We start from the raw sequence: 13,043 nt of genomic DNA, 5'->3' as shown, positions 1-13,043 counted from the left end.
GGCCCTGCTCTAACTTTTACGAAAAATGTTGCTAGTATCATATTCTAAATGTGGATATAGATTTGACCTACATTTTTTGTTTCAACATTTGACTTATCAACTTTGCACTATTATACTGTATTTTACACAGTGTCCCAACTTTTTCACGAACAGGATTGCAATTCATAAGTCCTTTAACCCATTATTTATTGACTAAATTCCTCAGTGACAAGAAGAAAATCCTATACCTTTACTTATACAGTATATGATGTCCATCGGCCCATTTTAAATTTTGAAAAAAGAAATGTTAACGTTGAAAGAAAAAAATAATGCAAGCAAATAAAATTCAACTCTTTATTTGTTGGAGTTGAAGAACAGTTTCCATTTTTAATGTACGTAATTAGTTTGAAAATGATGCAATTTTGGATCCAAAGGTTAAAATTTACAAAACCGACCTTGCCAAATGCACCATGACAGGTTAACTATATGCTGTTAAAGACCAAATCCTCGATAGGCTGCATCTGAAAAGTAGTGCTATTCTCTATTGCCTCTAAATGTACCTGCATGAAACCAGATTTGCTCAGAAAGTACTCATGCACAGACTATCCTATCTAGCATTTCTATTTTTGATTGACATTGTGGAAAGGAGAAATATAGAAAGAGGAGACCATTGCAGTCTGTTGAGATGTGGCCCACAAATGGTCAGAACATGCATCACAATCTCCTAAGTGCATTCTGAGCTGATGCAAGAGGTTACTGTCCAACCCTGAAAAGGGCAAATGGAAAGGTTGGGAATTTGAGCCTTCGATACACCCAGAGGTGATCATGGCAGGTAGCGAATGTCTGTTTCCTGACTCTCAGAAAACGTACATACATCTTCAGAAAAATGTACAGATCCATCACTGATGATACTAATCTATATGAAATATATTGCACAGAAATGAAAAAAAAATGCATATAAATAGTAGTTCTGAATGAAATGTACATTTCATACAAGACACCTCCTAGCTTGAAATAAATATATAAATTACACAAATACAGAAAAAAAGCTGTTTTTTGCTGTTCTTTAAAATGATGAGTACCTTGATGTGTGCTGTATCTTCAAAAATATGTGTTTACATGTGCGTGCATGTTGAGGTAGCACTCAGAAAGACGCATCACAGATGTAAGGGGCGTCTGCCATAGACAGGACTGAAAATCATGAAACTGAGTAAGGGCACTTAAATCAATAAATATTCTAAGTAGCAAACAACCATCAATAATGTTGGAAACAACCTGTCGAAAGTCAGTGACTGATTTACACTCTGGTGACAGTCCCCACATACAGAGTGCCTTTTAGCCAGTGGAGTAGTATTTGTTTACTGATCATTGAGAGTGGTAATTGCTGGCTACTGACTGCATCACATTTCTATTCAGTTACATTCATCCTGTTCTTCCTCATAAAAGAAATCACCACCTCTAAATTACATCCACATGAATGAAAGAGTTCAAAAAAGGTCATTTAACAGTAGTTATTGTAAAACCAAAAATGTAAGTCAGGGTAACAATCATTTGACTACTTGTCAAGATGAGATGCACACAATCAGAGGTGACATTAACAAATATTTTAACTATAGTAAACCAAAGGATGCTTTCCATGAGAAAGATGAGCAACAGGATCAAAATAATATGTGATTGGGTTTTGATTCAAAATCACTTGTTTGGTTGTCTATGACTAAAGAGAACAGGTGTTGAAATGTCCAAAAAATACATAGTTCCAAATGAACATTTCAAAAATATACTAAACGTAATATTGCAAAGCTAACATTATAGCATTTGACTGTATAGCAGTAGTTAAAAACATGGCCAGAGAATCCCTGTCTTTCGTAACATACATCACATATTCACCTCAAAACATACTCTGATTCTTTGCAGCAAAAATACATTAATAATAATACAATTTCAAACCACAATCATTTACAGCTGTGTGAAAGGAGGGCAATAAAAACAAACTGTACATTAAAAGCGTAGCTCTACCATCTAACATGAAAGGTTCGACTTCTCTGACCCCTCTCCAGTCAAACACACTGGTAAAGGAAAGATTTCTTTATACATGTAGTTGTGTGTAGGTGTGTGTGTGTGTGTTATCTGCAGCAAGCCAGTGCACCCAGAGAAGTGTGACTGTCCAAGCTACTGTCTGTTTCAGAGGTCATGGTGGGGTCACTGCTCGGGTCAGTAGGTTCTGTGGACATGGACGAAACATCATTGGCTGAGGAGGAGGAGGAGGATGTGGGCTGAGGGGGGCTGTCGATCACTGCTGCACCTGTGCTGCGAAAAAAACACGTCACCAAATAGGTTTCAGTGAAATGTACATTATAATCATAATGTTAATGATTTTATCTGAACTTTGTTTTGTAATTTACATCTAAATTTAATTTTGTTGCGGCTGCCCACTACAAGTTTTAGGAAAAAAGATTACTGTATAACAATATCTTTTGAAATTAAAAATGATGAATTAAACAACACCAGTAAGTACTTTTTTAAAAAACAGAATATTTTACATTATGCCTTAACTGAAATGACCTACTTACATGTACATATAATTTATACACATGTACATATAATTTATATCAGGCATGTAAAGTTAGTTTTTACAAACAAAATCACAATTGGTTGTTTCATGTTGTTAAAACCCAACAACCACTGGACATCTGACCGGTTTGGGCCACCTCAGTATCTTGCTTTGTGGCTCCCCGAGTAATTTGTCTTTATATAAAATATAAAAACTTGACTCTGAAAATAATTTTTCTTAATTCTTAAAAATTTAAAGAAGTTATTCTTTAAAAGTTCTGACTTAATCCCAAAACATGGACAAGCTGTTCCACAGGTTTGTAAAGAGTCATTGTGACATTTGGTGGCTCAAGCCATCGCATCTCGCCTGTGTCTGACTGATCCAAATCTAAAATATGCTTGGAAGACACACATCTGGAATAGTCATGTTATATTTTTCTAACACCAAAATGCCGTGAGAGGTCCAGTTGAATTGAGTTAACACGAAGCCGACACCAAACAGCCAGTTGTCAGTCACAGCAGCTACATCCTAAAATATTTAACTTTGTTTTTTGTTTTTTTTGTCTCTACATTAATCTTTATTTACCAGGCTCTAAATGTGTTTAGGTCTAATTTAAATATTGGTTGAGCATTGGTTGGGCAGTCCATTCAGGGACTATAGTTACTGTACTTGTTGAATTCAGTATCATTATTTATTCTTGAAACATCACAGTTATTTTTTAAATATCCCAGCATAATCCTGGAAACATTTTAATGTTGTTATTTTTCCTCTTTACTCTTAAAAAATTACTCAAGTATATTTTCTATTGAGTTATTGAAATGCTTTTGGTACAGTGACTACACGTTCCTTATAAGGAGAAATATCTCTTTATTATAGATTTGACATGAATGACTTGGTTGAACCAGACAATTCAGGTGAATACATTTTGGGTTGTTTACAGCACACGTAAAAGCATTCCATAAACTTTAATATTAAATATTGAGTTGGAGTATTTTTTAACAAAAGAATCTTCTAGAATAAAACTTTGTTAAAGCCCCATCCATCACTCCATCATTCACTTTTGATAAACAATGTAGAAGCAGAACAGTACTGCAGTAATCGTTCATTCTTTCTGTATCATCTAATCTCCTTCAAACACAATGACTACTCACCTAGAGGAGGTGGCTGACCTCTTATGACTCCATTTCTTGTCCACTCCTCCCATTCACTCACTTCCTTATAAATGAGCCCTACAAAAGAAAGAAGAGGAGCAACTTAGTGAGACATTGAGACACGACTGATGCACCTAAAGCAGTGTGTGATACTCTTTAAAACTGAGTATAGTGTATACTGTACAATCCAAGCAGCATGAGATGTCTATTTTGTGCAGACTGTACCAGTGTGTCCCTTCTAAAACATGAGTGAGGGGTCATTTTTGCCTGGTATGTGTAAATATGAGCTACTCCTGATGTTCAACTGAAAGTGATATTTACTCACAGAATTGGGTTCCTGACAGTTTAAAATATGAACTGAAAAACTTTCAAAGGGGAATGAAAGACAGGTAATGTATCCCCTGGCATCCGCAGCATAGATACAAATCTCATCAGGAAACAATGTCTTGCCATTTTAACCAGCTGCTACTCCAGTTTCCTTTAAACGTGTTCTATTTGTTTGCTTTTCATGAACAGAAAATCATCAAATCACCTTTAACAAATTTAATCATAAAATCTGACATGCAGACCTTTTTTCTTCTTTCAACACAACTGATTTACACAAAACTAGCTTTATTTACTACAGAGAATAGTATTAATAGTCACAAGTAGCTGCATATTAAACAACATTTTTTATTATTGATGATGTTTGGCTAAATTAATTGGCTGTTTTTTATATTTAACCAGGGAGTCAACATTTATTTTATTTATCTTCACTGACACCATATCTTGCAACTTCTGGTAAAAGTAATGATAAAACTAATTTTCAGCACAAAATACTCATAGCCCAAAAAAAAGGCATGTTTTTCATTGTGTGGGAAAGTATACCTAAAGATTCAAGACTTGTTGATATTGACTACATAAGATGCTTCTTCTAATTGCAATTCCAATTTTTAAAAGGAATTATTTAAAGATTTAAAGCTCTCAAATAATAATTTCTGGTGCATGAATCCTGTTCTGGATCAAGAGCCACAAGGTAAATAATACACTAAAACTGAAATTGAAAAGTGAAGTGCTGAGTCTTATTTTGCCTCTAACCTTTCCACTCCTCCACAGTGTGCTCCCTCTCATCCAGCTGTTTGTCCAGGATCTTCGGCGGTGGCTGGGAAAGAGAAAACAGCTTGAATGGCACATTGCCTATTCAAGAGCTACGCCAACTTTCCACTTCAAGCGATGTAATTAAACTCTCATGTGACCCCTCGAAGGTGATCACTTACCGCTTCCACTTCAGCTGGGTCATACCAAACATTAATGTAGGGGTGCTGCAGGGCCTCATCTACAGAAATGCGCTTGGAGGCATCAATCACCAACATCTTGGATAAGAGATCCCTGGCTTGGCTTGCTGAGAGGATGAACAACAAACACATGAGATGGAGGAGTTCTTTCAAATTTACGAACATGAAATGACGACTTACAAATGAACCTACCTTTCAGTTTGTTGTGGTCTGAATCAGCAGGGAAAAGCACGTCTGGGAAGAGCTTCTCAAAGCTGTACCCGGCGTAACGTGGCCTGTTTTCTACGTAGGTTCTTACTGACTGGTTAAGCTTCATTAAAAAGTCCTGAGATGGAGTACCTAGCTGCTCTATGACTTTGTTCCACTGGTCGATGTCTGTGGGGTAAATGTCAAGGGAACACACTCCGTACTCTCCTGCACACATAGTGGCAGTGTGGTATTTAACAGCTACTCACTCAGTGTCCTAAGCAGCACAGACAAGTCATACAACAGGTGGATGCAGAAGAGCCACGATGGAGGTCATGTGGGATCAGGTAGAAAACAATGACAGAAAAGTGACAGAAGCTGAACTGAATGGTGCTGGATGTCTTCACACAGAACGAAGTGATGAGTAATTCACCAGTGACGGGGAAGGATACGATCAGTGCCGGGGAACAACACACTTCCCCTGATCATCTCAGCCACTATGCAGCCCACTGACCACACGTCCACTGGGGGTGGACGAGTAGATGAGAGGGACGTGAGCATGCAAACAAAATGGTGAAACAAACAAACAAACAAAAGGCACAAAAAATGAAAACGATGCAAACCAACCGGCAAATTTGTAATGATGAACAGAAATGAAAATGGAAAGCATGCAGCATCCGACAAATGTAAGAGCAATGTCATGATGAGTTAAAAAATAACTGAAAAAAATAAAGTGAAAGCCCAATTAAAAAACACCAAAGAGCCATGAAAAATACAGCACTGAGGGCTCAAACTGATGGAGAAACAGTCTGACAGTCAGCACAGCATGAAGCACAAACACTACACAGAGCTGGAAAGACCCAAGGATACAGTCCCTCCCTGGGAAGAGGATTTTATGGCGCACCATTTCCGCCAGTATGCAGCCCACAGACCATATGTCCACTAGTGGAGTGGAGTACGGTAAACACAGCCAAAAAGAGGCGAGAAGAATGCACAACAAATTAGATATGTGCAGGAGGCTTGTTTCCTCACAGAATATCCCTGTTATGTATGGATGCACCATGTAGATTTATTCTCCAGTCACTGAGTTTACATTATAATACATCTGTCTGTAGTATAATAATTATTCTCATATGCTGATAATCAACATGCATTAGATGCTATAGAGTGACACAGATAATCACTAACCATTGGCTTGGTATCCCATACCCAGGATCACCTCTGGTGCCCGATAGTAGCGCGTGACCACATACGGCGTCATCAGGAGACCCGTGGCCGCTGTCCGAGCCAAGCCAAAGTCCAAAATCTTTAAGGTACAATCTGACTTGACGACTATGTTGCTGGGCTTCAGGTCCTGCAAAAGAATTCACAACAAAATGAACCTTTTTCGGTGTTCAATTTGCCAATAAGAAACAAAGATGCCATAAAATCAGTGAACGAGAGAACACTGATATGAAACCTCTCTGATGATAAATAGATCCCACATTACTTCACACCCACCAGCTGCATTGTTTAAACACAGATTATTCACAGCTTTGTGTTTGTCTTTGAGATTACAGAATTATTTGAACACATTAGAAATGATCCATCATGACTAAGATCAAATTGACGGAGGCAGATTCCAGCTCCTGTCGCAGCTGTTTGTTGACCCTTTGCCCTTACACATCAGTGTCAAGTATCACAGCAGGTTTAACAGTTCCTCTTCGGGACACTGGCCTGGCATCACCCTGCGTGGTCACAGCCAGCTGATGTTTACCCTGTGAATGATGCCGGCTGCATGGAGGTGTTTGATGCCGCACAACATCTGATAGAGTAGATAAGACAGCCTCTCATGGTCCAGCTCCATCTGAATGACCTGGCACAGATTGGCATCCATCAGCTCCATCACCAAGTACCTGATGGAGCAAAGACAACTGTTTCAGCAGAGAAAGCAAGAGGGAATATTTCAGTGTTGAAGTTAGAAGATAAAAATATCTGATACAAAAATGTATTACTTACACATCTTGGAATTCTTCTAATGATTTTTGTGGTGTAAATACATTTAATAGGCCAATGATCTGTGGAAGGGAAATGACATGAATAAGAAATCAGATAAAGGAGAATCTGAGTGCATATAAAGATAAAACCCATTTCCTCAATCAAAAAGACCACTAATGTAAGGAGGCTGAATATATTAGCATACTTACATTTTTGTGATTGACACATTTCATTAGGACCAGCTCCCTGAACGCTCTCTTGGCATGTGTTTGATTTTGAAAAGGCCGACTCAGCTTCTTGATGGCCACGTTGCGCTCCAGCATTTGGTCGTAGGCAGAGCTGGAGAGCAAAGTTAATGAATCCAATTGAAATACAGTCACAAATTCAGCATGTATAAAACATCACGTTTTTGATGAGTAGTTTCAAAAGTCCAAATTAATTCTTTATATTATAGAAAAAACATATATTTTGCCAAGTAGATACTGACTGAATATGAATAAGTTTAAAAAAACTCACCAGACAATTCCCTGTGCTCCAGAGCCAATGGGTCTCAGATTCTGGTACCGCTTCAGCACCGTAAATGTTGAATCTCCAACATCTAGGCTGTAGAACTCTCTTTCTCTCTTATTTTTGTTCATGGCAGAATCTTTGATCAAGGTTCTCTGTGCATCTAAAAATGTCCTCTTTGATTAAAAAAAAAAAGTGGACACAAAGTTTAAGTATTTTGCAGTGGCAGGATGACACCAAAGACACCACAATGGCCGCTAAGCAGAATGATGAAGACGAATAAAAAATCCCTCCTCCAGAGAAAGCAGATAAGGAGTAAGGGAGAAAATACACTGCTGAATTTCACACGAAGCAACACTGCAGGTCTTTATCTCAGCAACACACCAAGATAGAAGATTTGTGATGAGCAGAGGTGTCAGAACAGCAGGCAACAGGAAGGTCCACTCTATCATATGAAACATGATTCACAGAGTGACTCTGTCACACTGGAAAACCGAGCCCGGTGATAATTCCTGTGATTCTGGAGCCAGGACTCCAGCCCAGTCAGTTACACAAGCAGGTCTTCCTCAGGCACATGCTAAAGCGGCCAAGCTGTGCCTTGAGGCTGGGAACCCGGATAACACACAACACAGAAATGCCAATTTGTGTGTCCGATGTTCCCTGTCATATTTCATTCTGCATTAAACACGCCCTGAATCTAAAAAGGAGAAAACTGTGGCGGATTTCCGTTTATTGTGTTCTTATGTAAAACAGCATGATCGCCCTCCCTGTTCTTCCACTTTCTCCGACACACAGCCCATATGAGGGATATGACTGCCAGAATGAAATGAGTCAGCTCTCCTTCTGCTCGTCCAACGTCACGAAGACGTATGTGACACCCACCTCCCCCACAACATGAAAATAGACACGCCACATCTCTTTATAGATCAGACAGGTGAACAATTACGTTTGTCAGAGTGATGATGAATCAAATGTAATGGTAGTCAGTGTGCAGTGCTCTCAGCTCAAGTGTGCACACTTACATTGTTGTTCTGTTGTGTAATAATTGTGTGTGCCACAATGGCTATCAATGAGGATAATTAAAGTCAATGCATTACCATCCTCACAGCAAAATAACGACCACTGATGCTTACAAGTACACACCGCTTCAACAGCTTCATCTGAAATCAATGACACAACGGCTCTTGTATGTCAGCTGCAGTATTTACAAGGCAGAAGACACTTCAGTGACCTCAGGCACCACCTGACAGGTCCGGACCTCACGCCTGGATGCATTTGAAGGTTGGGTTCTTTCAGACATCTGGGCTCCCTGTGCATCCTTCAAATGCAGGAACACATCCAAGTCATTTGTGGAATACTGTGGATTCCTCAAGCCACAGCATCCCGCACCATTTAATGGACAGTCATATTTATATGACAAAATATAATCCTTGCAAATTATATGTAATCAGGACATAAAATTCCATAAGGATTATTATCTGTGACATCACAGAAAACCAGTAAAACATGTATATGTAATACAAATAGCCTGATAGTTATTACATTACTGTTGACCGTCTGACTGCATCCAAACAGTTCTAACCCGAACATTCAATTAATGTCAATCGTGCGTATTTATTCCAGCATACCCTGGGAATTTTACGCATTCCGTTACACTGATCATCATACATGATATCTTTCACATTTAAACTGTCAGAAAAGGCGGAGGGGGAAAGAAATAGAAGCCCCGTAACGGGTTGACGTGGGACCTTAGTGGAGGAAAATCTGCAGTCCGATATTTATTTTCATTCCATACCGGTCTGTTAACCTTGGCTACGCGACCTCGCGTCTTATCCGCTGCAAATGGAAGAGATTCATCAGAGACGCACAGCCGACAGGCGCCGGGTCGGGATGTGACAGCGCCTGTTGGAGAAACATCGCGCTGGCGGTGTTCATTAAAAAAAAGGGTTGGGGGGACTTATAGCATGAAGATCACAGGATTGCAGGTCAGTGAGGCAGCGATTTTACAACAACGACCACAGCCGTGCAGACGCACTCGCACAGCGACATACAGTACGACCCTCCCCCACTGCCAAACAATAAGCACGGCGGAGGAGGAGCGGAGGAGCAAATCCTCATCTTACCTCTGTCGTTTAATCACACGATCGATCGCCGAGCAGGTCCGATCAGCGGGGAAATGTTCCGGAGCAGCGGACTATTGTTTATGTCGCCGCAAAAGGATGATTTATTCCTTTGTGCGGCTCAAAAATGCATGACCTCACCAGATACACTTGCCTACGATTCCATCTGGGTGTACTGACAGGCAGGCCGGGACGCGCAGTGCGCACGGGGCATGCGTCCCAGCAGCGCGTCACTCCTCATCGGAGACAGACCCACCCCACCCCATCCATTCATCCATCCTCACTTCCGTCTCTCTCTCTCTCTCTCTCTCTCTCTCTCTCTCTCTCTCTCTCTCTCTCTCTCTCTCTCTATCCATCCTCACTTCCGTCTCTCTCTCTCTCTCTCTCTCTCTCTCTCTCTCTCTCATCTATAAAACATATAAAACACTGGAGACAGTTGATGTACAGAAGGCTATTTCAATGGAAACTTCGCTGTTATGACATTGTCAATATTATTGATAAGTGTTATTCAAAGAAAAATATAAATTTATCTACGTTTGTGGTAAATGTGTGCTGTTCAGTGGTGTTGAAGACAAATGAAAACTATTGAGTGAGTAAAACAAAACCTACCGCGCAAGGCTTTTATTGAACTACTATTGTTCAAGGTTTATTACTATTTATTAGCTGTTCACAATGACTAAGTCACACAAAGGAAAAGTTTGAAAAGTATATATGAAGGTTTTCCCTTCATTTATTGACTGCTGCAGTAGTTATTGTACCCCTTAATGACAAACATCTAGAGTACTTTGTAGTGAGCCTTTATGACCCGCTGCAAATGTGATGGTGACACCAGCTCCTGGAAGCATTCCTGAGGAATGTCTGTTTAGGTTCTCAGTAATCCAAATCAAGGTAAATCATGATGAGTCAAAAAGAAATTAAATAAATTAAAAATGATCACTTAATTAAAATAATTGGCTTTATGGTTGGTTGAGATCGTTTCACCTCTCATCCAAGAGATTCTTCGGTTCTGATTGATAGAGTCCAGATACTGAAACTCCTGTTGGAGCAGAAAACAACCAAAACCAAAAAAATAATAAATCTTGTTACAAATCATTACTATTTAATATAGGAGTTGTCGTCCTGACCGTCCTTGTGTGAGCAGAAACTGTGAGGTGCACTCAGGTGTGAATGGTTGTTGTGGTTTCTGGGGTTGGAGGCATATGCTTGTGGATTGGTTGTTTGGTCTATCCAATTTACCAGTCACTGCATTGGAAAGCATACATTGCAATGCTCTGCTGGTTGTTTTGTCCTTAGAGTGGACCAGCTTCTATCTTATTGTGTTTCCAGGTTTGAAATGTAGGGGAATCTTGTGTGAAAATTCTCAATATTTTTTCTTAAACACCGGCAGTGTAGGAGATGATGATGGGTTTCTGTTTTGTTCTTGACAAATACCCAGTTTGGATAGCCGCATGTCGTAATTCTGGACGTGTTCCTGCTCCTTGACCTTTCCTTCTGCCCTGGGAGCAATGTTTTGGGCCTGGCAGTTCAGGGCTCTGATATCCCCTAAGTTGTGCCGCAGCGGATGGTGGGAATCATAAAGATTACATTGGTTGGTGTTTGTGGATTTTCTGCACATCGCAATGTTGAGATTTGCTCTGCTTGGACTCGTTGTCCTTCTGGACTGTCAACTGATAACAAAGCTTCACAAATGAAAATATGTTCTATTCAAGGATTTGCTGATAAGTGATCATTTCCACATTATCATCTACTTGCTGATCTTCAGACCACATAACTTTTGTATAATTGCACCACAGAACTGCATCTTAAAACTTCTAATGCTTGTTGATGTACTTTTCGTATGCTTTGAGGTCAGCTGGGATGAATGTATTTTAGTTAAGTACGTTTATTTAAGTATGTGAAGGCTGGCACAGTGTTTAAACAACCTGTGATTTACAGAAGTGTGTCCTTGTGAAGGATGATATTCAGGGTGTTGAATCGTTTACAGACTGCAGCAGTCTGTAAAAGTAGTTTTTTGTGTTAAAATTTTGGCCTTTTCTTGTGTTGCATCGAGTTAATTAAACTGATCCTGATTCATTGATATATAATATATTTTAACGTCAAACAAACACAAAATGGGTGTTATTACTTTAGTTTCCAGTGAGGCTTCATGGGACAATACGACAACGCTGCAGTGATCATTATCTAAATAAACTGAGGTTTATTATGGGACATATGATGGCGCTGGCATCCAAGCTCGTCTGTCTTGTCTCGTGTTCGTGATCATATGGATTATGGAATGCACAGAGCGCTGCAAAAATTAAAACAAAATTGGCACCATCTACAGTTCATCCATCATTTCGAAGCGCAGCCAGGCTCCACGAAGACATGTGACTGAACGACATCAGGTAAAATTACGTTAACTTGGCGCTGAGTAGTTTAAATTCTCCCCGCAGCCCCCTGACAGCCCCGGATCGCTGTTATTTATCCGTGTCGCTGCGCAGATACCTCGGGCCCTGCGGAGACGCGCTGGACGCGCGTCCCGCACCGACTCCCGCAGCAAAACATTCTCGACTACTACGGAATCTTACCCCTTGTTCCAGCAGAGCCTGCAGTGTTATGATCATTGTGGGAAAAACCTGCAGCGAAAGGCTACAGCAGCGTTCGTTCAGTCGAGGTCGTTCGTCCTTCCCAGGTTTTTCCCGTAGCGCACCTTCCACCGGCGATCCACCGCACCTTGTGTCGTCGGACGGATTAGTTAAATCGGTGTAATTTATCTGATCTCACGCCACCCGCTATTGGTGGCTCTGACCTGTCGCTGTCAAACCGCGGGGTTAATCCAATTAAGTGTTTAAAGGCGACAAACTAAGAATAGCGACAATTACAGTAAAAAGTTTCAGATGTCAGCGAGCTGCCGGTGATGATGGAGCAGATGAAGGAGGCGTCGTGCGGGTAATGTCCTGCCGGAGCCGCCGGAGCGCAGCGCCGTTCACGCAGAGGACGCCGAGGCAGCAAAGCGATGATCACGGGATTTATTTTGGATCCGTGGTGGCAGCAGTGAAGATAATACACAGGATCAGTGGCAGACATAGTTTACATATGGTACCAGGTAACGTTTTCCTCTGCTGAGTCTTCTTTATCACCTCCTTTCCTTCTCCAGGGACAGTTTTGGGTGTCCTCGTGTTTAGATAATGGAAAGATTCTGTTCATTCTATCATTAACATATTTCCGATTATTTCACCTCAGTCTAATCCCAGCTAAACATTCACAAGATTGAGCTGAGATGCATTTAAGAGTCACACTATGTAGTTAAGCAATGCAG

The 13,043-nt window shown here is 40.4% G+C and overlaps 1 protein-coding gene across 4 annotated transcripts; it reads right to left on the bottom strand.

Annotated features, from left to right (window-relative positions):
- Positions 1 to 2,099: 2,099 nt before the first annotated feature.
- Positions 2,100 to 12,715, bottom strand: mapk8a (mitogen-activated protein kinase 8a). 4 transcript variants are annotated; one of them, XM_068326581.1, is made up of 12 exons: positions 12,313 to 12,711; positions 7,635 to 7,801; positions 7,328 to 7,457; positions 7,140 to 7,198; positions 6,898 to 7,036; positions 6,330 to 6,495; positions 6,012 to 6,083; positions 5,148 to 5,330; positions 4,938 to 5,062; positions 4,759 to 4,822; positions 3,682 to 3,759; positions 2,100 to 2,281 (listed from the first exon to the last, which is right to left on the bottom strand). In XM_068326581.1, exons 1-12 carry the CDS (start codon positions 12,346 to 12,348, stop codon positions 2,103 to 2,105), a joined length of 1,398 nt encoding a protein of 465 aa, XP_068182682.1. In that variant the 5' UTR covers positions 12,349 to 12,711; the 3' UTR covers positions 2,100 to 2,102. The 4 variants fall into 4 exon arrangements, with proteins under 4 accessions (XP_068182682.1, XP_068182680.1, XP_068182683.1 ...); XM_068326579.1 differs by lacking the exon at positions 6,012 to 6,083 and adding an exon at positions 5,594 to 5,665; XM_068326582.1 differs by lacking the exons at positions 6,012 to 6,083; positions 12,313 to 12,711 and adding exons at positions 5,594 to 5,665; positions 9,749 to 9,970.
- Between the last annotated feature and the right edge of the window lie 328 nt (positions 12,716 to 13,043).

This window comes from Antennarius striatus, chromosome 11, assembly GCF_040054535.1.
Source record: "Antennarius striatus isolate MH-2024 chromosome 11, ASM4005453v1, whole genome shotgun sequence".
NCBI lineage: Eukaryota > Metazoa > Chordata > Actinopteri > Lophiiformes > Antennariidae > Antennarius > Antennarius striatus.
This window is presented reverse-complemented; position numbering and strand designations above follow the sequence as displayed.

Excerpts from the sequence above, each read along its gene's own strand:
- mapk8a (XM_068326581.1), bottom strand. The coding sequence starts at position 12,348 with ATGATCATAACACTGCAGGCTCTGCTGGAACAAGGG. Across the intron at positions 7,199-7,327 it reads AATGTGTCAATCACAAAAAT|ATCATTGGCCTATTAAATGT; the intron begins GTAAGTATGCTA and ends TCCCTTCCACAG. Across the intron at positions 5,331-6,011 it reads CCTCTTCCCAGGGAGGGACT|ACATCGACCAGTGGAACAAA; the intron begins GTATCCTTGGGT and ends TTTACCCCACAG.